Source organism: Dasypus novemcinctus, chromosome 12 (genome assembly GCF_030445035.2).
Source record: "Dasypus novemcinctus isolate mDasNov1 chromosome 12, mDasNov1.1.hap2, whole genome shotgun sequence".
NCBI classification, from domain to species: Eukaryota; Metazoa; Chordata; class Mammalia; order Cingulata; family Dasypodidae; genus Dasypus; species Dasypus novemcinctus.
Window position 1 is genome coordinate 106459415 of NC_080684.1, and position 23333 is coordinate 106482747.

Here is a 23333-nt window from a genome sequence, read left to right on the forward strand (position 1 = left end):
GTTTCCCAGAGCTGCCAGATAATGCAAGCGGACACAGAAGAACACACAGCAAATGGACACAGAGATCAGGCAAACAGGGGGGAAGGAGAGAGAAATAAATAAAATAAATCATTAAAAATCAAACAAACAAACAAAAAAACCTAACACTTCCTAAAAGGAAACCGTTTAGGCATATGAAAAACGAGGAGGGAGGAGTATATGTTCTACTATCCAACACACGTAAACAACTTAATGTGACATGATAATACAAGCTTCCTAGCTTTTAGTGCTGTCCTGGTTTTTTTTTGCTTGTCTCATATCCCTTCTCCCCATCCTATTATGTAACCAAGTTATCTCCCTAGTTTATGGTCTTCTATATTCTTCCTCCACGTGCTTATAATGATATAGGAATATATATGTGTATATATATTCACCTACATATGTTGGTCTTTTCAGTTGCTTTGTAATTTTAGATTTACACTGTAATAGATCCCCCAGGGTGTGAGTGCTGGGTCAAAGGTTTTTATTTTAAATAGCTGATCCCAGAATGCTTTCCCAAAAGGCTGTAAAAATACACTTTTCTATAAACAATGTATGAGTACCCTTTTCCTTATATCCCCAACCAGCAATAAGCTATACGTATAATGTTGCTTCTGTCCTTCCTTCATTAGGGTTTCAAAGAGTTTTGTCCCTTTCCTATTTTGAGTTTATTTCTATTTAATTAATTTCAGCTTAAAAATAATTCTCTTTTATAGTCTGTTGTTTGTGTTGGTCCTAATTTCTTAAGGTTAATTCCCTTATTTTTCATCTCTCTACTTTAATAATGAAGGCATTTTCCTTTGAATACAGTTTTTTTTTTCCTGCTTTTTTTTGGTCTTTTTTTAAAAAAGATAAATAGATCACACAAAATTGAATGTAGTTTTTACTGTGTCTCAAAGATATTGGTTGGAAGTATGTTCCAGTTCATTATTTTAAAATATTTTTTTAATTTGCCTTTTGACTACTTCTGTGATCAAAAAAGCTATCTACAAGTGCATTTTTAAATTCCTATGTAGAGCAAGAGTTTCTGGTCATTATAATTTCATTAAATTATTATTTTTTGTTTATAGTAGCTTTATTCATAATTTTCAAAACTTGGAAGCAACCGAGATGGCCATCCACAGGTAAGTGGACCAAAGAACTGTATGAAACAGCCATACAGTGGAATACCTCAGCAACAAAAAGAAATGAGATATCAAGCCCTGAAAAGAGACTGAAGAACCTTAAATGTGTATTACTAAGTGGAAGAAGCCAGTCTGAAAAGCTGTATACTATAGGATTCCAACTATATGACACTCTGGAAAAGGCAAAACTACAGAGATAGTAAAAGACTGGTGGTTGCCAGGGGTTCAGGAGGAAAGCGGCAGGGAGAGATGAACAGGTGGAGTATAGGAAAATTTTAGGGCAGTGAAACTGTTCTCTATACGACAATGGATACTTGACAGTGCATTTGTCAAAATCCCTAGAACCATACAATACAGAGAATGAACCCTAATGTAACTACGGACTTTAGTGAATAATTATGTATCAATATCGGCTTATCAGTTGAACCAAATGATAACCAGGCTCTTACCTACTAGAAATTCATTAGTGTTTCAAAAAATGTTTGTAAAATTTACTTAGCCTAATTGTAACATAGAGACAATTGCTTGCTTCTAATACAGAAACACAGTATAAAAATTCAAAACGTTAAGGACAAGGATAACAGAAAATATTAATAACCATATATATCAACACCATTTAAAGAGATTTTACCAGTTCCCCGAGGATGAAGATCATGAAGAGGTAGCCAAGCGTGTTTTTCACATAAACATCCTCATAATGAACAGTGGACATTTTAACCATCATTAAATAGACACATCCCAAGTAGGTAAGAGCCTGGTTGTTTCAGAGTGCTAATTCAAACTGTTAATAGGGGAAACTGCGTGCTGGAGGCAGAGGCTACATATGGGACCTTGCCAAACTTTTCACACAATTTTAAATTTCATTAAATTATGAGGAATAAATAAATACATAAATATAATGAGGAAATGTGACCTAAAAAAAAGCTCTTTTACTTTTTGAAAACTGAGGTTTTCATTGTGGTCAAGTATATGGTTAGTGTTTATAAATGTTTTGTGGATATTTAAAAAAATAGCTCATAAATATTGAGCACCTACCACTGTTTTATGAAGTTTACACATATTAACCTACTTAATCCTCTCAACAATGCTATGAAATAGTTGCTATTATCTCTATTCTATGGTTTAGCATACTAAAGCATAAAAACATTTAAGTTACTTGCCTACAGCCACAATGCTAGTAAGTGGTAGAAGTAGGATCTAAATTTAAGTAATCTGGTTCCAGATCCCATGATTTAGTCAAACCAGTATGCTACACAGTCTCTAAATAGATCTATTACAGTGAGTTTATTAATTTATCTAGGTTATTGCTTATTCATCTAGGTTTATTGTTTCTGTCTACGAGTTCTGCCCAATTTTAAAAAAAGGAACAGTGAAACGTGTATATCACCATAATTTTAAGTATTCTTTTTTAAAAATATTTAGGTTTGTAATGAAGATCCTTGTCTTTTGTTACACGATGATTTTCTTCATTCATTCAAAAATATTTATTAAAAGCTTATTATATTTTGTATGATCTATTAACTTAAAAAATGAAAAAAAAAGCTTATTATATATATGAGGATTTTAACCTTAAATTTCACATTGTCTGATATTGTCACTCCTGCTTTCTTTTTGTTGGTATTTGTCAGGTGCTCATCCCATTATTTAACACTTAATTTTAAGAGGATTTCTTGTAAATGTCAGACATTTAGCTAAGCTTTTTTTTTAACCCATGACAGTCTTGACCTACTAGAGACTTAAATCCATTTATGATTACGGTTAATGACTGACAGAATTTTATTCCCTGTGTATGTTGCTTTGTTATTTGTTCCTGTGTAACTTAGAAGTTCTAATATACTTTATGACACTCTAGTTCCACCCTTGTCCCTGTGAAGATTCAATCTTTAGAATATTCTTTCTTCCTCTCCTCACAGTTGAGATCTCCAGAACTCATTTATTCCTCTCTCCATCTCCAATTCCTAGGTTTTGCTGAGTTAGTTTAGCACTATCAGTTTATTTTAATTAGATCTCTGTTCTAATTAAAGTGTTGCTAAGAGTACTTTCTCTAATACTTGTCTCAAATAGAGTACGTGGATGATACTCTTTGAATCTGCATATCTTCAGATTCATGAAAGGTAAATGGTATCTTGGGTTGCAGTCCTTTCACTCAGTTGCCTGTAGCTATTATTCCACAATCTTATCCAGTTTTGTAGATTAGAAGTCTATATAGATATAAAATAGGCAAAATATAGATATCTATATTTATAAGGAAATTTGGGGGGGGGGATTTTTAAACATTGCTTCTATAACCAGAGAGTTCAGAAATTACACCAAGATCTTGGTTATCTTGTGTTTTTTTCTTTTAAGATTTATTTATTTATTTCTCTCCCCATCCCCCACCCCCACCCCGGTTGTCTGTTCTCTGTGTTTATTTGCTGTGTCGTCTTTGTTCACTTCTGTTGTTGCCAGCAGCACGGGAATCTGTGTTTCTTTTTGTTGTGTCAGTTCTCCGTGTGTGCGGCACAATTCCTGGGCAGGCTGCACTTTGTTTCATGCTGGGCGTCTCTCCTTATGGGGCGTACTCCTTGCACGTGGGGCTCCCCTACGCGGAGACACGCCTGCATGGCAGGGCACTCCTTGCACACATCAGCACTGTGCACGGGCCAGCTCCACACGGGTCAAGGAGGCCCGGGGTTTGAACCATGGACCTCCTATGTGGTAGACGGACGCCCTATCCACTGGGCCAAGTCCGCCGCCCCCTCTTGTGCCTTTTTTCATCATACCTACATGGAACTTTGTTTGTCCTTTCAACTGGTAACTTAAAGGCTGACCCTCAGTTTAGATAAATTTTCTTTTTTTATTTCCTCTTCTCTGTGTTCCTTTTCCTCTGGAACACATATTATTCTCATATCAAGTCTCCTGAGTCTCTCTGTTAAGTCTCTACTTCCCTCATGATTTATCTTTGTAATTTTGTTCCCCTCATTAGATACTTTATTCACTTATCTTCCAGGTTATTAGTTTGATTCTCAGCAATGGAAACTTACCTATCCTTCAATTCATTTACTGAATTCTACAGTTAAAAATGTGGTTTTTAGTTCCAGAAAGATTTTTTTGGGGGGGTTGAGGGGAACAATTGGACACTGTACCACATCTCCTGAATGCTCCTTTACTTTTTTTGCTCAAATTGTTGCCTGGCACCTGGACCATCTTAGATGCATTTATATATATTTTTTGCCCACTGAGGATCAGTTTGCTTATTAAAGTACCCTAAGTGCCAGGAGCTCCACAAGCATTCTCTATACCTATGGTCAGCAATTAGAACAAAAGATTGCCAGGACCCCTCTTTGAGACATTAAGAAAGAATGTCACTCTGGTCTACTTGGACTTGTTCAAACTTAGGAATAGGGAGGTCACAAACTACCTGTTCAGCTACTCTTTAGCTTCATGGGGATCAAGGAGACCAGGCATTCTCACATGGGACAAATACTTAACATACACCCAGGATACCCCTACGTCCTGATTCTTCCCCCACCTCTCTTCAAAGATCAAAAGGAGAGGAAACCCTACATCAGCTTTTCTTGCTGGTCTTCTCAGAACCAAGATATCACTTTGAACCCAGTTGGTCCACTACATACAGGTGGGACTTGGTATAGACAGGGATAGGAAGCAAGATTCATTTCGAGTTGCCAACTTCTCAGAACTTTCTCTGTGCCAAATCAAAATTTGTAAAATCTTTAAAAACTGAGTATTTCTATACCTTAGACTAAAATATAAGATCTTACACTAACAGAAAAAGATTACAATTAGTTGAGTAACCATGCTATAATATCTCTTTCAATGAAAAACTAGTAACTCGGGAAGAGGATGTGGCTCAAGGAGTTGAGCACCCATCTCCTGCATGGGAGGTCCCAGGTTCAGTTCCTGGTGCCTCCTAAAGAAAACAAAAAACAAGCAGACATTGAGCAGAAATAATGAGTAAATATCAAGCAAAAAAGACAATGAGCAAACAACAAGCAAACAATGAGCCAAAAAAACCCCAAACAAGCAGGGGGCAGATGTGGGTCACACAGCTGAGTGCCTGCCTCCCCATGGGAGGTCCTGGGTTCAGTTCCTGGGTGCCTCCTAAAGAAAACAGACAGGGAAACGGACTTGGCCCAGTGGTGAGGGCGTCCGTCTACCACATGGGAGGTCCACAGTTCAAACCCCGGGCCTCCTTGACCCGTGTGGAGCTGGCCCATGCGCAGTGCTGATGCGCGCAAGGAGTGCTGCACCACGCAGGGGTGTCCTCCGCGCAGGGGAGCCCCACGCTTAAGGAGTGTGCCCGTAAGGAGAGCCGCCCAGCGTGAAAGAAAGTGCAGCCTGCCCAGGAATGGCGCCGCCCACACTTCCCATGCTGCTGACGACAACAGAAGCAGACAAAGAAACAAGACGCAGCAAATAGACACAGAGAACAGACCCCCGGGGGAGAGAGGGAATTAAATAAATAAATAAATCTTTAAAAAAACAAAAAAAACCACAAAAAGACAGACAACGGGCAAACAACAAGCAGACAACAAGCACAAAATAATAAGCAAAAACAATGAGCAAACAGATGAGGAAGCCAACTTGGAGGAGGGAATAAATAAAAAATAAATTTTTAAAAAGTGAAAAAAAAAAACCTAGTAATTTGTGTATACAAAAGAGGTAATCTAAATAGAAGAAAAATTAAAACCATTCTACTGATTTAGTATCTGTTATAGTTGACATTTCAAGTAAGAGTTAAAATATCCAACAAATGATACTTTGATAAATTGGCAAGTCAGCTGAAGAAAATAAAACTGGATCTCTATTCACAAAAGTAAATTCCAGATGAAAAAAAAAAAATTAAATAAAACAACAGTACCAGAAGGAAGAATTTTAAACTTTCTTTTGTAATATTTGTGTGTTTTCAAGAGGTACTAGGGATTGAACCCAGGAAGCAGGCACTCCACCACTGAGCTACATTTGCTTTCTAGTCAATGAGAGGTGGTTTTTTTTCGCTCTTAAAGTAGATAACAAAAGAACAAAAAATTTGATAGAAAAATGTGCACAGGAAGTAAACAGGCAGCTCACAGAGAAAAAAACTACAAAGAACCAATAAAAATATGAGAAAATGCTCAATTTCAGTTACAATTTAAGAAATGCATATTCAAACAATTGGATATTACTTTTTTATCAATCAAATTGGTAAAGATCAAAATATTTGCTAATACCCAATGCTGCAATCTAAGGACATAAACACTCTACTACTGGCATTCTAATAATGAAAACTTAGCAGTATCTACCAGTGTTTTAAAAACACATATCCTTAGACTCGGAAATTCCACTTATGGGAATTCTTCTTAGAGAAATATTTAAACAACTAAAGATGGAGTAATAACACTAACACCTATAAAGGGTTTACCATACATGTCCATGTTATGATATTAAATGAAAAGCTTATTGCAAAATACTATTTATAGCAAAAGTCTATTTTAAAAAGTATAAACAATACATTCACATGCATATATAGAGAAAATTTCCAGAAGGCTATACATCAAACTATGTTTACAAATACTACTGACATGTGAGAATGGGTAAGAAAAAGATTTTTAAAAATTTGCATTTATGCCATTATGTGCTATTTGAATTTTAAAAAATCTACCAGCATATTAGTTTTATTACAAAAAATTAGTGTAAGAACAATTATTCTGCTTAATATTCTATAGTTTTTCTGACATAGATTTACCTTTAGTTCTTGGATTAGCTGGCTTCTTCTGTCTCTTAAATTCTTTAACTCTTTCTCATCCCAGCATCTAGCTTTGTATTTTAAGTCACTTGATCCTCCAGATATCACCCCAGATTTTAAAAATAATGTCCCATCAAGAGCTACTGTCTGTAAAATGAAAAATATTTTACCTTGGAGAAATGTATATAAAGAATATAAAATAGAGGACATAATGTAACAGTTTTACAGTTGAGATTTTGTAGATGATATTCTATTGAACTCTATTAATATAATGCCTATTTTATGAAGGGACACTAACCAATAAACAAACCACAGATATGAAACCCTGTTTTTCCAAAGTCCAAAGCAATTCTAGGCAACAAGTTGGCAGCAATTAAAAATGTTCAAAATAAATTGCAGGTTAGTGCCAAACTTATATTCAATATTGAGAAGAAAAACTAAGAATATTTATATTTAATACGAAATAGTTTTCATTATGTAAGCCTGTAATTTAAAGACTTGGCATCACAAGTCTGAAGCACATCTTGTAAACAGCCTTGATAATTTTAGCATACCAAAAATATTACATTCCCTAATACAGATATGAAAGCCATTCTCAATGCTTTGCAAATGTTCTAATTAGTTAGTTAAAGCAGAATGAGACCACGTATATCATGAACTGGCAGGAAAAAAAGCCAACAAATATAAGTCTTCACTCATGTCTTCATTCAAACAAACGTGTCTTGCATGACTGCTATTTTTGAGACATTCTACATTAAACAATGGGCGGACCAAAATGAGTGAAATGCAGTGCAGACCCTCAAGGAAATCATGCTAGTAGGGAAAGGAAACATACACACAGATTGTTACAATATAAAGTGACAAGAAGATAACAACATAGTCAGTATAATCTGGAAGCTGAAAACTGGGGGGTTTCAACCCAGCCTAGAGATTCACGGGAGGTTTTCCGGAGGAGGTGAAGGTTTTCACCAAATCTTATGAGGTACTAGTTAGGATGAAATTCAGTTATGTTTAACAAAAAAATAAGCTTATTTCTCTCTCACAAATGGAATTCCAGAGGTCCAGGGTTTGCTTGGTGGCTCCATAGTTAACAAGAACTGAGACTCCTTTTATAATATTGCTCTACCATCCTTAACAACTGGATCATACCTCAAGGAAAGACAAGTTCTTTATCTTCTGTCAAGCTATGGGGGCCCCCTTCCCTCCCAAGTCCACTAGTTTTGCAATGAGCTTGCTCATCAAGTCTAAACTGGCTCTTTGGATGAACCTTAGATCTCTAGCTGATAGTAGCAGCAATAGCATGGACACTCAATTCTTGTAGCTAAGCTCTGTTCTGAAAAAAACATTTTTCTGACCAGAAAGCCCTCTAATTTTCCCATAAATATTTAAAGTGGGAGAGAGACAGGACCCTCTCCCTCCGGACACAACACATGCTGCTTTTGCCTGGCCATAGCTCATCACTCTTTGAATTGAAAGCTGAGGAATCTCATGGGCTTTGCTACTTTTCTGCCTCTAAGCTGCTCTCAAACTTCACTATAAGTTGTCACTAGTGGTGTATATGTTTTGTGCATGAGGATCTCTTATACGGCAATCTTCAAAATTGTGATTCAAAATGATTCCTAGAGCTCCAGGCATTGTGTTTCAAGAAAGAAGACAGGAAAGGAGAGGAAGGATATAAAGGTCCTATTAAGAAATGTTCCTGGCAGGCCCCCTGATGACTGCCATTTACATCCAATGGCCACTTCTAAATTGTCGCACAAAATAAAATAAAGATTTTGTTAGTAAAGAAGAAGGGGAGAGGAATGTTAAGCAGGCAACTGTAGTTGCTGACCCAGATAAGCAGGTTCCCAGAGAAAGGGCAGTCATGCTGAGGTGGGGCTGGGATGCATAAACAGATGGGGTGTGCATGTATATACATCACAGGGGTGGAATGGAGAACGAAGGAACACAGGTATCTTGGAATTTCTTGGAAATAAAGTAAGCATGGAGCTCTTCATTTGCCATTTCAGGAAGAACATGTAGCTAATCCAATGAGAAATGACTGGTGGAGCTTGTAGAGGGGAAGAGGAAGACTGGAATGGAAGAGTGTAACACCAAAGAGGAGAGTGAACTGGCCAGGTAGGAGCTTTAGATAGACCATCCTGGTATCTATTCGGAAAATGGATGTGTCAAAGCCAAGTCAGAGATGATGAAAGAGTCAATAATACTTAGAGTGAAGAAAAGGGAAGAGATCTGAGAAATATTTAAGAGATGTAATCAGAAAAACCTGGGGACTGTTTGGATATAGAAGGTTAAAAAAGAATCTCTGGGTTAATCTGTGTGGAATTGGTAAAAAGTAGTTTATAAATGAATAGAAATGGTGAAAGAACTTCATAGGATTTGTAATTAGTAGTGCTAACATATGAGTATGATAGTGATTTGTTTTTGTTGTTTTTTTGGAGTTATGAAATGCTCCAATATTGATTGAAGTGATGAAAGCACAACTCTGTCATTATACTAAATTCCATTAGTTGTACACTTTATAGATAAATTACATGGTTTATGAACAAAAACACTAATAGGGAGGGCTGGGGGAAATACACACCAAATGTAGGATATGGACTATAGTTAGTCTTAATAATTTGATGATGTTCTTTCATAATTTGTAACACATGTTCACAATAATGCAAGATGGTAGTAGTGGGGTGATGTATGGGAGCCCTGCATGATGTCATACATGTTTGTTTTGTAAGTTCACAACTTTTACTATACACTTACTGTTTATATATGTTCATGCATGAATGATACACTTCAATAACAAAAAAACAAAGAGAAGCCTTGGGGAAAACCAGTATTTCATTTGACTGTAATGATGATACAAGAATTGAGTTAAAGAATATAGGAAAGAGATCAAGATTTAGAAAAAAGAATATGACTTTAGTTTTAGACCTGCTTGTTTTGCAGTACCCATAGGCTAATATTTTACTTATAATATATAATTGGTTTATTTTCTAAAATAATCTCAGCAAGTTTGTAACTGTAAATATACAGTAAGATAGGTACGAAGAATAACTGAAATAGAGGTAAGAACTCATACTAGGTGAAAGGAACAAAGTATAATTAATAATTTAGAGTATGATAATGAGATTATTATTTAACTGAATTAAATGAGTAGGGAAAGATAAATTATTCAGTTATTTATAATGTTGGGATAAGTAATTACTCATTTAGGAAAAAAGCTAATACCTAAATCTAATAATATATACCAAAATAAATTCCAGACAGATTAAAACTAAAACATAAAAGGTGAAACCATTAAAAGTCAAGAAAATTTAAGTGAATATGCATTTGATCTCAAAGTAAAGAAAACCCAATTATACATATATATAACAATATCTAAAAGGTTAAGAGTGATATAGTTGATTAAAAGTATGAAAACACATCTCTATATAACATAAGCAAAAACCAAAAGTCAAATGGGAAAAACAGAGGAATCTATATAACAGCTGAAGGATTACTCTCCTTTACACATTAGAGGGAGCACTTATAAATGAGTAAGAAAAAGTCAAACATTCTAACAATAAAATGGTTGAAGAACAAAACATAATTTACATACATAAATGTTCAATAACAATGATATTACACCCAATGTCATTAATGAAACAAATTAAAACAAAAGCTTACAATTTTGGCCTCTTCTCAATTGGCAGAGATGGAAAATAATGATAGTCCAATACTGAGAAGGGTTTAGAGAAACAGGTACTCTACAACGTTTTTAATGAGTGTAATACTTTTTTTTTTAGGAGCTGGGGACTGAACCTAAGGACATCATACATTGGAAGCAGGCGCTCAACCACTGAGCTATATCTATACTCCAATGAGAGCTGGTTTTTTTGTTAGGAGGTACCAGAGATTGAACCTGGGACCTTGTATGTGGGAAGCAGGCGCTCAACCACTTGAGCTACACCCACTCCCTGAGTGTAATACTTCTAAAAGAGTATTTGGCAATCTCTAACAATCTTCAAAATGGGCCTAATCTTTGATCCTACTGTCCACTGCTAGTAATTTAACCCCCCCAAAAGACAACTGTATAAAGAAGTATGTATAATTTATATTATTTGTAATAACAAACTTGATTTTCCTAGTTTTTTATTTTTAAAAATTTTTTAAAGGAGGTACTGATTGAACCCAAGACCTCATACATGGGAAACAGGTGCTCAACCACTGACTACATCCGTTTCCCTGTAATAACAAATTTGGAAACCACATACTCAACATTATGTGGATGGTTAAATTACTTGTAAAATGGAATATTATGCAAGCATTAAAAATTATGAAAAACTACTGAAGTGGGAAGTTGTGATACAATGCTGAGTGAAAAATTAGGTTTAAAATAATGTGCATATGAGCAAGTTCTACTATTCTTAAAAAGTATGTGCAAATAAATGCATAAATAAGTATAGGATAATATAAGTCCAAATGTTAAGAATTACCTCTATATAGTGAAAATAAGGATAATTTTCACTTTTATACTTTACTGTACTTTTTTTAATCTTTACAATGAGCATCTATTACTTTTAAGGCACTGAAATATTTGCAATGTATGCCAAATAAAAATTACTATGTTTGATATATGAAAAGAAATTTTTAAAAGTTTAATGTATGGAAAATACTCCTAATATATGAGGAAAAGAAGAGGTTACAAAGCAATAATGTATTGGGAGGATTGTGGGAAGTGATAGACTAGGAAGCTCTAGGAATTGATCCCTGAACCAAAATATCTATTGAACTGGCAGGAATTGTCTGATTCAACTCTTTAAAAGTATAGTCTAGTGCAACATCCAGGTAAAAGGTGGATGAACAGGCTTGTAAATTGTGGTAAATATTGGTGAATTTCACCCTCTATAGTGGCTACCATCTGCCATCCCCAACCACATGACAGGCAGTGATGGGGCCTACAACCCGGGCTCCTGGTGCATTCTGGTGCTGCCAGGGTGGGCTCTAAGGACTGAGTTCTCCAAAATCTGGCGTGTGTGTGATCTGATTGCGTACGGTTATCTCAGTACTACTTTTGATCAGCTATTTCAGATATTTGCAACTTACCCCAAAGCAAAAGTGGCAGGGGAGTCCTAAAGAGGCAATACCTATTTCCCCCCCTCTTTTCTCTTTCCATTCCCCATTTGGGTGCGAAAGTAGTTTGAAAAGTCACAAACTGGCTGCAGACTTGGCCCAGTGGTTAGGGCGTCTGCCTACCACATGCGAGGTCCGCGGTTCAAACCCTGGGCCTCCTTGACCCGTGTGGAGCTGGCCCATGCGCAGTGCTGATGTGCGCAGGGAGTGCAGTGTCACTCAGGGGTGTCCCCCGCATAGGGGAACCCCATGTGCAAGGAGTGCACCCTGTAAGGAGAGCCGCCTAGCATGAAAGAAAGTGCAGCCTGCCCAGGAATGGTGCCACCCACACGGAGAGCTGACACAAGATGACGCAACGAAAAGAAACACAGTTCCCGTGCCACTGACGTCAACAGAAGCAGACAAAGAAGATACAGCAAATAGACACAGAGAACAGACAACCGGGGTGGGAATGGGGGGTGGGGGAAGGGGAGAGAAATAAAAAATAAAAATAAATCTTTAAAAAAAAAAAAAGTCACAAATTGATAGCTATAGCCCTCAACAACAAAACCAACCAACTAAACAATCCAGAAGAGTGAGAGAACTACATTTCCAGAGTTATAATAACATAATATTCATAATGTCCAGTTCTCAACAAAAAAATTAAAAAACAAACAGGAAAGCATGGCCCATGCACAGGAAGAAAAAAAAATAGAAATCATCCCTGAGGAAGATCATGCACTGGAACTATAAGTAAAAGACTTTAAATCAACTCTCTTAAATATGTTCAATGAGCTAAAGAAATCCATATACAGAGAAATAAAAAAATTAGGAAAACATGATTTGAACAACATAAACAAATAAATTATAAAAAGGAACCAAACAAATTTTGGAGCTGCAATGCACAATAATTATTATGAAAAACTCATTAGAAGGATTCAAAAGCAGATTTGAACAGGAAGGAAAAGGGCTTACCAAATTTGAAGAGAAGACAATTGAAATTATCTAACATGAGAAGCAGAAAGAAAAAAACAATGAAGAAAAATGAACACACACTCCAGGAGTCCCAGAAAGAAAAGAGAGAAAAAAGGACAGAAAAGCTATTTCAAAAGATAATGGCTGAAAGCTTCCCAAATCTGATAAAAGACATGAATATATACACAGCCAGAATGCTCAACAAACTATAACCATGGTAGATCAAAACCAAGACACATTATAACAAAATTTCAAATCCAAAAACAAAGAGAGGATTTTGTAAGCAGCAAGAGAGAAGTGATTTGTCACATACAAGGGATCTTCAGTAAGATTTACAGAAGATTTCCCACCAAAAACCATGGAGCCCAGAAGATAGTAGGGAAATAACTTTAAAGTTCTTAAAGAAAAAACTGTCAATCAAAAATTCTATATCTGGCTTTCAAAAATGAAGACGATCAAGGCAACTACAGTCTAGGCCTTCACAACTTGAATTATGACACAGGGCTATGGCTCTGTTCCTACCCCTGGCAAAGGAGAAAGTTGGGAGAAGCTTCGTTGGTCCCTGGGACAATGAGGGCAGCTTGAAGCTCCACATCTTATAGCACCAACTACATCCTTGGCTCCTACTGTACAACCAGCAAGGGAGAAAGGGCAAGAAAGCCCTAAACTAAAGAGAGAAATTGCACCCAGAATAAATACATCTAGTAAGCCAGATGCCAAGATACCAACAAAAAATTACAATCCACACCAAGAAACAGGAAGATACGGCCCAGTTAAAGAAAGAAGGTAAGTCTCCAGATGACATAAAGGAATTGAGAAAACTAATCATCTCATTAATAAATTCAATGAGATGGCTAAAGAGATTAAGGGTATTAAGAAGACACTGGATGAGCACAAAGAAAAACTTGAAAGCATACACAGAAAAGCAGATCTAATGGTAATGAAAGGTGCAATAAATGAATTTAAAAATACACTGCAATCATATAATGGCAGATTTGAGGAGGAAGAAGAAAGGATTGGTGAGCTTGAAGACATGGCCTCCAAAAGCAAATACACAAAAGAACAGATTAAGAAAAGATTGGAAAAAATTGAACAAGATCTCAGGGAACTAAATAACAGCAAGAGACATGCAAACATATGTATCATGGATGTCCCAGAAGGAGAAGAGAAGGGAAAAGGGGCAGAAAGAATATCTGAAGAAATAACGGTAGAAAATTTCCCAACCCTATTGAAGGACATAGATATCCATGTCCAAGAAGCACAATGTACTCCCATCCAAATAAATCCAAACAGACCAATTCTGAGACATACACTGTAGCAGTTTGATATTATTGATGAATTCCAAAAAGAAACATTGGATTATGTTTGTAGACAGATCTTTTCCTCTGGGCAATATTAGATTATACTGGATTCAGAGGTTTACTTGACTAAGTAATCAGGTAAACCTCTTGTGCCAGTAGGGCACCCCTTGGTGGGTAGGGACTAACAGAAAAAAGGCATGGCAAAGGACAGAGATGAGGGTTCTTAATGCTGGAGTTTTGATGTTGGAGTTTGATGCTTAAGTCTTAAGCTGGAGCCCCAGGAAGTAAGCACACAGAGGAAAGAGAAGCAAGCCCCAGGGAGAGAAGAATGCTGAGCCTGGAAAGAAGCAAGACCTGGGAAGAGAGGAACCCAGGAAGCCTGGACCCTGGCAGACATTGGCAGCCATCTTGCTCCAACATGTGGAAATACTTTGGTAAGGGAAGTAACTAATGCTTTATGGCCTGATATCTGTAAGCTCCTACCCCAAATAAATACCCTTTATAAAAACTAACTGATTTCTGGTATTTTGCATCAGCACCCCTTTAGCTGACTAATACACATACTAATCAGAATGTCAAATGCCACAGACAAAGAGAGAATTCTAGAGCAGCAAGAGAAAAGCAATGTATAGCATATAAGGGATATCCAATAAAATTAAGTGCTGATTTCTTATCAGAAACCATGGAAGCAAGATGACAGTAGCATGATATATTTAAGATACTGCAAGAAAAAAACTTCCAGCCAAGAATCTTATATTTGGCAAGATTGTCTTTCAAAAATGAGGGTGAGTTTAGAACAGTCACAGATAAACAGAAACTGAGAGAGTTTATAACAAAGAGACCAACCTTGCAGTAAATACTAAAGGGTGTGTTACAACCTGAAAATAAAAGACAGGAGGCAGACTTGAAAGAGAATCTAGAAATGATGATTTTACCAGTAAAAGTAACTCTAAGTCTCAAAAGAATGGTGAAAATAAAATACAAAAGATAAAACCCAGAGGTCAAAATGGGTGAAATAAGAACTTACTTTACAGTAATAACATTGAATGTTAATGAATTAAACTCCCCAATCAAAAGACACGGAATGGATAAGAAAATATGAGCCACCTATATGCTGTCTATATGCACAATTTGAGGAGGAAGTTAGGGGAAAAAGAATTCCATTTACAATAGTCACTAAAAGAATCAAATATTTAGGAATAAATTTACTCAACCAAATGCACTTGTATTCAGAAAACTACACCTCATTGTTACAAGAAATCAAAAAAGACCCAAATAATTGGAACATTCCATGCTCACAAATTGGAAGACTAAATATCATTAAGATGTCAAATTCTACCCAAATTGATACACAGATTCAATATAATACCAATAAAATTTCTACCCACATTTTAAAAAATAAATGAAAAACATGATTATCAAATTTATTTGAAGGTAAGGGTCCTGAATAGCCAGAAACATCTTAAAAAGGAAAAGCAAAGTTGGAGGGCTCTCACTTCTGGACTATTACCTTGCTACAATGGTAAAAACAGCAAGGTACTGGCATGAAGACAGACACATAGACCAATGGAACTGAACTGATGGTTCAGAAACACCCTCATATCTATGGTCAAGTGATTTTTGACAAGCCTGTCAAACCCACCCAGCTAGGGTAGAACAGTGCATTCAACAAATGGTGCTGGGAGAACCGGATATCCATAGACAAAAGAAGGAAAGAGGACCCATATCTCACACCTTATAAAAAAATGAACTCAAAATGGATCAAAAACCTAAATAGAAATGTAAGAACCATAAAGCTTCTAGAAGAAAATGTAGGAAAACAACTTCAAAACCTGGTGGTGGGTGGTGGATTCTTAAAGGAGATAAGATGAGGACTAAGATGGACTACTGACGTTTAATGTATGTAGAAGTTTTAATTAACTTTACTGTAAAAGTGTAGAAATACAGAGTTGATGGTAACACATTATGGTTAAACAGCTGGTTTATAAATGGGAATGTGGCTGAAAAGGGTAGTCTAGGGATGTAAATGTCAACTGACAGAAAGCTAGAAAATAATCTAAAGACTGAACAGCACAGTAAACCCAGAAGTGGATGAGAATTGTGGTTGATGGTACATATGCAAGAGTGTCCTTTGTGAGCTAGAGCAGATGTACATCACTATTGCAGGGTGGTAGGAATATGGAGAAGAATGGAAAAAATACAACTGGAGTAGCTTATGGACTGTGGTTAACAGTAATGTAATATTCATGCATCTATGTCAAAGATGTACTGTGTTGATAATGAGGGAATATGGAAAAAGTGTGCCAATTGTATTCTATGGACCTGGTAATAGTCTGCTATTATCTTACAATCTGTAGCAAATGTTCCACCACAGAGTTGTGTGTTGATAGAGGGGTGCTGTATGGGAATTCTGCACATGTGCATGCTTGTTTTCTAAGTTTACCACTTCTGTCACAAAATATATTTAACAAATAATAATAGGGTGTGTTGGAGGAAAAATACATCAAATGTAAGATAAGGACTATAGTTAGTAACATTTTGACAATATTATTTAATAATTTCTAACAAATGTCTCAAGATAATGCAAAGTGTTGGTGGTGGGGTGATGTATGGGATCCCTGCATGATATTATGCTTGTTTGCTGTGTAAGTTCACAACTTTTACTATACACTTATTGTTTATGTATAAGTGATTTACTTCAGTAAATTTTTTAAAATGTAAAAAAAAAAAGAATACAGGGAAGTGGATATGGCTCAAGCAGCTGGGTGACCACCTACCACATGGGAGGTCCCAGGTTTGGTTCCCAATGCCCCCTAACGAAGATGAGTAAGACAGTGAGCTGATGCAACAGGTTAGTAAGGCAAGCTGATGCAACAAGATGACTCAACAAGATGACGAAACAGAGACATGACGAGAAAACACAGAGAGAGACAAAAAGCAGGGAGAAGAGGTGGCTCAAGTAATTGGATGATGGTTGGGCACCTCCCTCCCACATGGGAGATCCCTGGCTCGGTTCCTGGTACCTCCTTAAAAGACAAGCACAAAGCGAACAGACACAGAGGAGAGAGCAAGCGCAAACAACGAGGGGATGGGTGGAGAAATAAATAAATCTTTTTTTTAAAAAGGAGAAATTAAGACATCAACAGATCGACAAAAACTGAGAGTTCACTACCAGAAGATCTGCTCTACAAGAAATGTTAAAGCTTGTCCTTCAGACTGAACAAAAGGAAACTAGATAGTAATTTGAAGTCATTAGGAAGAAATGTGAACAATGGTAAAGGTAAATACATAGGCAGTATAAAATCCTGCATTATTGTCTTTTGGTTTATAACTGCTTTCATATGATTTAACAGGAAAATGACATTTTAAATCTATATTAATAGGTACACAAAGTATAAAAATGTAATCTCAGACAATAACAATATAAAGTGGAGGGATGGAGATAAATGGGAATAGTGTGTGTATACTACTGAAACTAGGTTGGTACTAGTAAAACTAGGTGGTATTAGTTTAAGATCTTGATGGTAATCACAAAGAAAATAACTGAAAATTTTGGAGAAAAGTAAATGAGGGACTCGAGTTAGAATATGGTATATTACAAAATTAGAAACAAAAAAAGGGCCGCAATGAAGTAACTGAATTAGATTTTTAGATTTTACACTCGAAGCATGAGCAACAAAAAAAAGGATAAATAGGACTTCATAAAAAAGAAAAAGTTTGTGCAAAGGATATCATTATGACAGTAAAAGGGACAGAATGGATGAAAATATTTGGAAAACACATCTCCAATAAGGGTTTAATATCCAGGATACATAAAGAGATCCTAAAACTCAACAACAAAAAGACAAACAACCCACTTAAAAAATGGACGAAAGTCTGGAATAGACATTTCTCCAAAGAAGTTACACAAATTTCCAAAATGCATATGAGAAGATACTCAACATCATCAGTCATTAGGGAAATGCAAATTAAAACCACAATGAATAACTTCACACCTACTACAATAGCTATTTAAAAACAAGAAAATGGTTACTTCTGGGACAATAGCATAGGAATAGGTTAGCAGGGCTCAAGTCTCTTACAAAAAGCAATGGAGGAATAAAATTTCTCTTGGAGAGATTATTTAGTGAAATAAAAACTCCAGTTTGTGACTTTGGATTCAGAAGACCAACTATATTGCTATTTAAATATTTAGAGTTTTTTTAGAGTCTGAAGAGACCCAGTCGAGGACAAGCTCTGACCGTGGGCTAGAGCACACAGTAGGTACGCAGTAAACCCCTGCTCAGCTAAGCCTCATGCCTGGTCCTCCTTTGTCTCTTCTCTCAGCCTTCCACCTTACCTGGAGCAGGTGGCTCAGGCATTCAGACCAGAGGATGTGCAAAAGCCTAAGAGTTGTGTGGGATGTAGGAAAGAGGTCCCCAAATGTCCCAAGAGTGCAGGTTCCAGCTAGAAGCTAACTGATGTACTTCTTAATCCAGCTCTGATGGCCTGCACCTGTTACGGCAAATTTGAACTTTATACAATTTGAGTTATCCTGTGGTGGTGCTTCCCTTCAGGAAAAGTTCAGTTTGGGCAGTTACTATTCAATTGTGTACAGCAGAGTTGGTGCTGTTATTTGAATACTTTATTGCAGTGTTTCATGAAAAAGGGTCTAATGGACCTTGGGGCAACCTGATGGGAACAGGCTAGCCAGCAGGTGGAGCTCCTGGTCTCTGAGCCTCCTACCTTATTTCATCTGAGCCTTTGATGAAGCTGCTGTGTTTTCTTGTATTCTACGTATTTGGGTGGGTAAAATTTTATTTGCTAAGAGAGCTCCCCCCCCGCCCCCCCCAAAAAAGGTTTACAAATCACATGTATTCTGACTGATTTCATAAAATGAGAAAGAAACAAATCTGGAATTGCTATACCAGCGATAGGCCTGTCTTCAGAAATTAAAATGGAAACAAAGATTCTGGATGCACATTGAGAATGACCTTGTCAAGTCTGTTGAATTGAGAAGTAAAAATTCAAGATTAAAGAGCATACAAGAAATGCCAGAAATATATTGATGACTGCATTTAAAAGTCAGGCTTGGGAGGGAAACGGACTTTGGCCCAGCGGTTAGGGCGTCCGTCTACCACATGGGAGGTCCGCGGTTCAAACCCTGGGCCTCCTTGACCCGTGTGGAGCTGGCCCATGCACAGAGCTGATGCGCGCAAGAAGTGCCCTGCCACACAGGGGTGTCCCCCGCGTAGGGGAGCCCCACGCGCAAGGAGTGCACCCATAAGTAGAGCTGCCCAGCACGAAAGAAAGTGCAGCCTGCCGAGGAATGGCGCTGCCCACACTTCCCATGCTGCTGACGACAACAGAAGCGGACAAAGAAACAAGACGCAGCAAAAAGACACAGAAAACAGACAACTGGGGGAGGGGAGGGGAATTAAATAAAAATAAATCTTTAAAAAAAAAAAAAAGTCAGGCTTGGGAAGCGGACGTGGCTCAACTGATAGAGTGTCCGTCTCCCTATGGAAGGTCCAGGGTTCGATCCCCAGGGCCCCCTGAACTGTGTGGTAAGCTGGCCCATGCTCAGTGCTGCTGTGTGCAAGGGCTGCTGCGCCATGCAGGGGCGCCACCGCGTAGGGATGCCCCATGCACAAGATGTGCACCACACAAGGAGAGCCACCCTGCGTGAAAAAAGCGCAGCCTGCCCAGGACTGGTGCCACACATGCGAGAGCTGATGCAGCAAGATGATGCAACAAAAAAGAGACACAGTTTCCCAGTGCCACCAGATAATGCAAGCAGACACAGAAGAACACACAGTGGACAGAGAGAACAGACAACAGGGGAGAAGAGGAGAGAAACAAATAAAATAAATCTTTAAAAAAAAAGCCAAGTTTTATTTAGGAACACAATACAGTGATTTAGTTTGGGGGAAGGAAACCCCAAATATGAATATTTATTATTTGATCACATATTCATATAAAATTTCAGGATACTTTTGTGAATAAAAGTGGTACACAGACAAAAGGAAAAAGAGCTACATATATGCTGTCCACAAGACTCACCTTATATGCAAGAAAACAATCAGGCTGAAAGTGAAAGGCTGAAAAAAGATACTCCATGTAAATAGTAACCAAAAAAGATCTGTAGTAGTGATACTAATTATGGACAAAATAGATTTTAAATGCAAAATTGTTATAAGAAGTGAAGAGGTCATTATATATTAATAAAAGGGGCAAGTCACCAAGAAGAAATAACAATAAGAAGTATTTGGGTGTGGATAAGCCTCAAGTAGTTGGGCGCCTGCCTCTCACACAGGAGGTCCCAGGTTTGGTTCCCAGTACCTCCTGAAAAAGCAGACACAACAAACAGACAATGAGCAAACACAGTGAGCAGACAAGTTGAAGCAATGAGCAGACAGATGAGGGATCCAACTCAGAGGGCAGACAAGAAATATTTTTGCACCTCACCTGGAAGCCCCAAAATACATAAGGCACAGATTGGCAAAACTGAAAGGAGAAACAGGCATCTCTACAATAATAGCTGCAGACTTCAATACACCACTCTCAGCAGTGGACAGAATATCTGGACAGAGGATAAATAAGGAAACAGAGAGCCTGAATAATATGATAAATGACCTAGGCCTAACAGACATTTATAGAACATTACATCCCCAAAGAAGAGAATATACATTCTTCTCAGGTGCTCATGGATCCTTCTCCAGGACAGATCATATGTTAGGTCACAAGACAAGACTCAATAAAATTAAGAATGAAATCATACAAAGCACTTTCTCTGATCATAATGGAATGAAGCTGGAAATCAGTTAAGAGGTGGACAAAGCGAACATTCACAAATATATGGAGGTAACAATACATTTATTTTTTCTAAAGATTAATTTTTAAATTTATTTCTCTCCCCTTTCCCACTCCCCTGCCCCCAGTTGTCTGCTCTCTGTGTCCATTTCCTGTGTGTTCTTCTGTGTCCACTTGCATTCTTGTCATGTAGCACTGGGAAACTGTGTCTCTTTTCTTGCTGCATCATCTCTCCACATGTGCAATGCCACTCCTGGGCAGTCTGTGCTTTTTTTCGATTGGGGTAGCTCTCCTCATGGGGCGCACTCCTTGCACATGGGGCACCCCTACGTGGGGGCCACCACTGCATGGCACGGCACTCCTTGTGCGCGGCAGCACTGTGCGTGGGCCAGCTCACCACATGGGTCAGGAGGCCCTAGGTATAGAACCCTGGACCCTCCCTATGGTAGGTGGATGCTCTATCAGTTGAGTCACAACCACTTCCCTAAACAATACACTCTTTTTTTTTTTAGAGATTTATTTATTTATATCTCTCCCCTCCCTCCCCCGCCCCAGCTGTCTGTTTTCTGTGTCTATTCCCTGTGTCTTCTTTGTCCACTTCTGTTGTTGTCAGCAGAACGGGAATCTGTGTGTCTTTTTGTTGCAGTCATCTTGTTGTGTCAGCTCTCCGTGTGAGCGGCATCGTTCTTGGACAGGCTGCACTTCCTTTCGTGCTGGGTGGCTCTCCTTATGGGGCACACTCCTTGTGCGTGGGGCTCCCGTACACAGGGGACACCCCTGCATGGCACGGCACTTCTTGTGTGCATTAGCACTGCGCATGGGCCAGCTGGCACATGGATCAAGGAGGCCCAGGGTTTGAACCGCGGACCTCCCATGTGGTAGACAGACGCCCTAACCACTGGGCCAAGTCCGATTCCCAGAAATACACTCTTAAATAATCAGTAGGTCATAAAGAAACTGCAGGAGAAATCAGTAATCCTGAGTCATGAAAATGAGAACACAATATATCAAAACCTATGGGATAGATACAGTGAAGGCAGTGCTGAGAAGGATATTTATAGCTCTCAATGCTCAATTAAAAAAGAAAAAATAATTAAAATTGAAGACCTGACTGCATACCTGAAGGAACTAGAAAAAGAACAGCAAACTAATCCTAAAGCAAGCAGAAGGAAAGAAATAACGAAGATTAGAGCAGAAATAAATGAAATTAAGAAAAAAAAAAGTATCAACAAAACCAAAAGTTGGTTAATAAATTGAAGAAAATCACATGATCATTTCAAGCAATGCAGCAAAGGCATTTGATAAAATACAGCATCCTTTCTTGATTAAAAAGAAAGGAATAGAAGGAAGCTTTCTCAACATGGTTAAAACGTGTATATGAAAGGTCCACAGCAAGCAACGTACTCAACAGTAAAAGACTGAAAGCTTTCCCACTGAGATCGGGAACAAGACAAGGATGTCCACTGACACCACTGTTATTCAATATTGTGCTAGGTGTTCTAGGTAGAGATGTTCTAGCAAGAAAAAGAAATAATAGGTGCACAAATAGGAAAAGAAGTAATATCTTTGCTATTCACTGATGATATGATCCTACACCTAGAAAATCCTGAAAAAGTCCACAATAAAGCTACTAGAACTAATAGACAAGTTCAGCAATGGGATGGGATGCAAGATTAATATGCAAAAAACCAGCAGCATTTCTAAACTTTAATAATGAGCAATCTAAGGAGGAAGTCAGAAAAAAAGTTCCATTTACAAGGGCCACTAAAAGAATAAAATATTTAGGAATAAGCTTAAGCAAAGACATAAAGGACATGTATTCAGAAAGCTACAAAACACTGCAAAAAGAAACCAAAGAAGACCTAAGTAAATGGAAGGGTATTCAATGTCGCAGACCGGAAGACTAAATAATGTTAAGATGTCAGTTCTACCCAAACTGACTTACAGATTCAATGCAATCCCAATACGAATTCCAACAGACTTTTTCCCTCCCAGAAATGGGAAAGCCACTTACGAAATTTACTTGGAAGGATAAGGAAACCTGACAAGTCAAAAATGTCTTAAAAAAGAACAAAGTTGGAAGACTCTCACTTCCTGATTTTATCTTTTATTATCTTTTTTAAAAAGATACATAGATCACACAAAATGTTACATTAAAAAATATAGGAGGTTCCCATATATACCATTGCTCACACCCCCACTCCTCCCACATCAACAACCTCTTTCATCAGTGTGGCGCATTCATTGCATTTGATGAATATATTTTGGAGCACTGCTGCACAGCATGGATTATAGTTTACCTTGCAGTTT

At 37.6% G+C, this 23333-nt stretch overlaps 1 protein-coding gene across 1 annotated transcript in view; it reads right to left on the minus strand.

The window, feature by feature from the left end:
• Positions 1 to 23333, minus strand: part of SMC1B (structural maintenance of chromosomes 1B) — a 102119-nt gene that overhangs the window by 35592 nt on the left and 43194 nt on the right. Inside the window, exon 12 of the mRNA XM_004453419.3 lies at positions 6868 to 7014. Coding sequence (XP_004453476.2) covers positions 6868 to 7014 — 147 coding nt within the window. The remainder of the gene's footprint in view (positions 1 to 6867; positions 7015 to 23333) is intronic.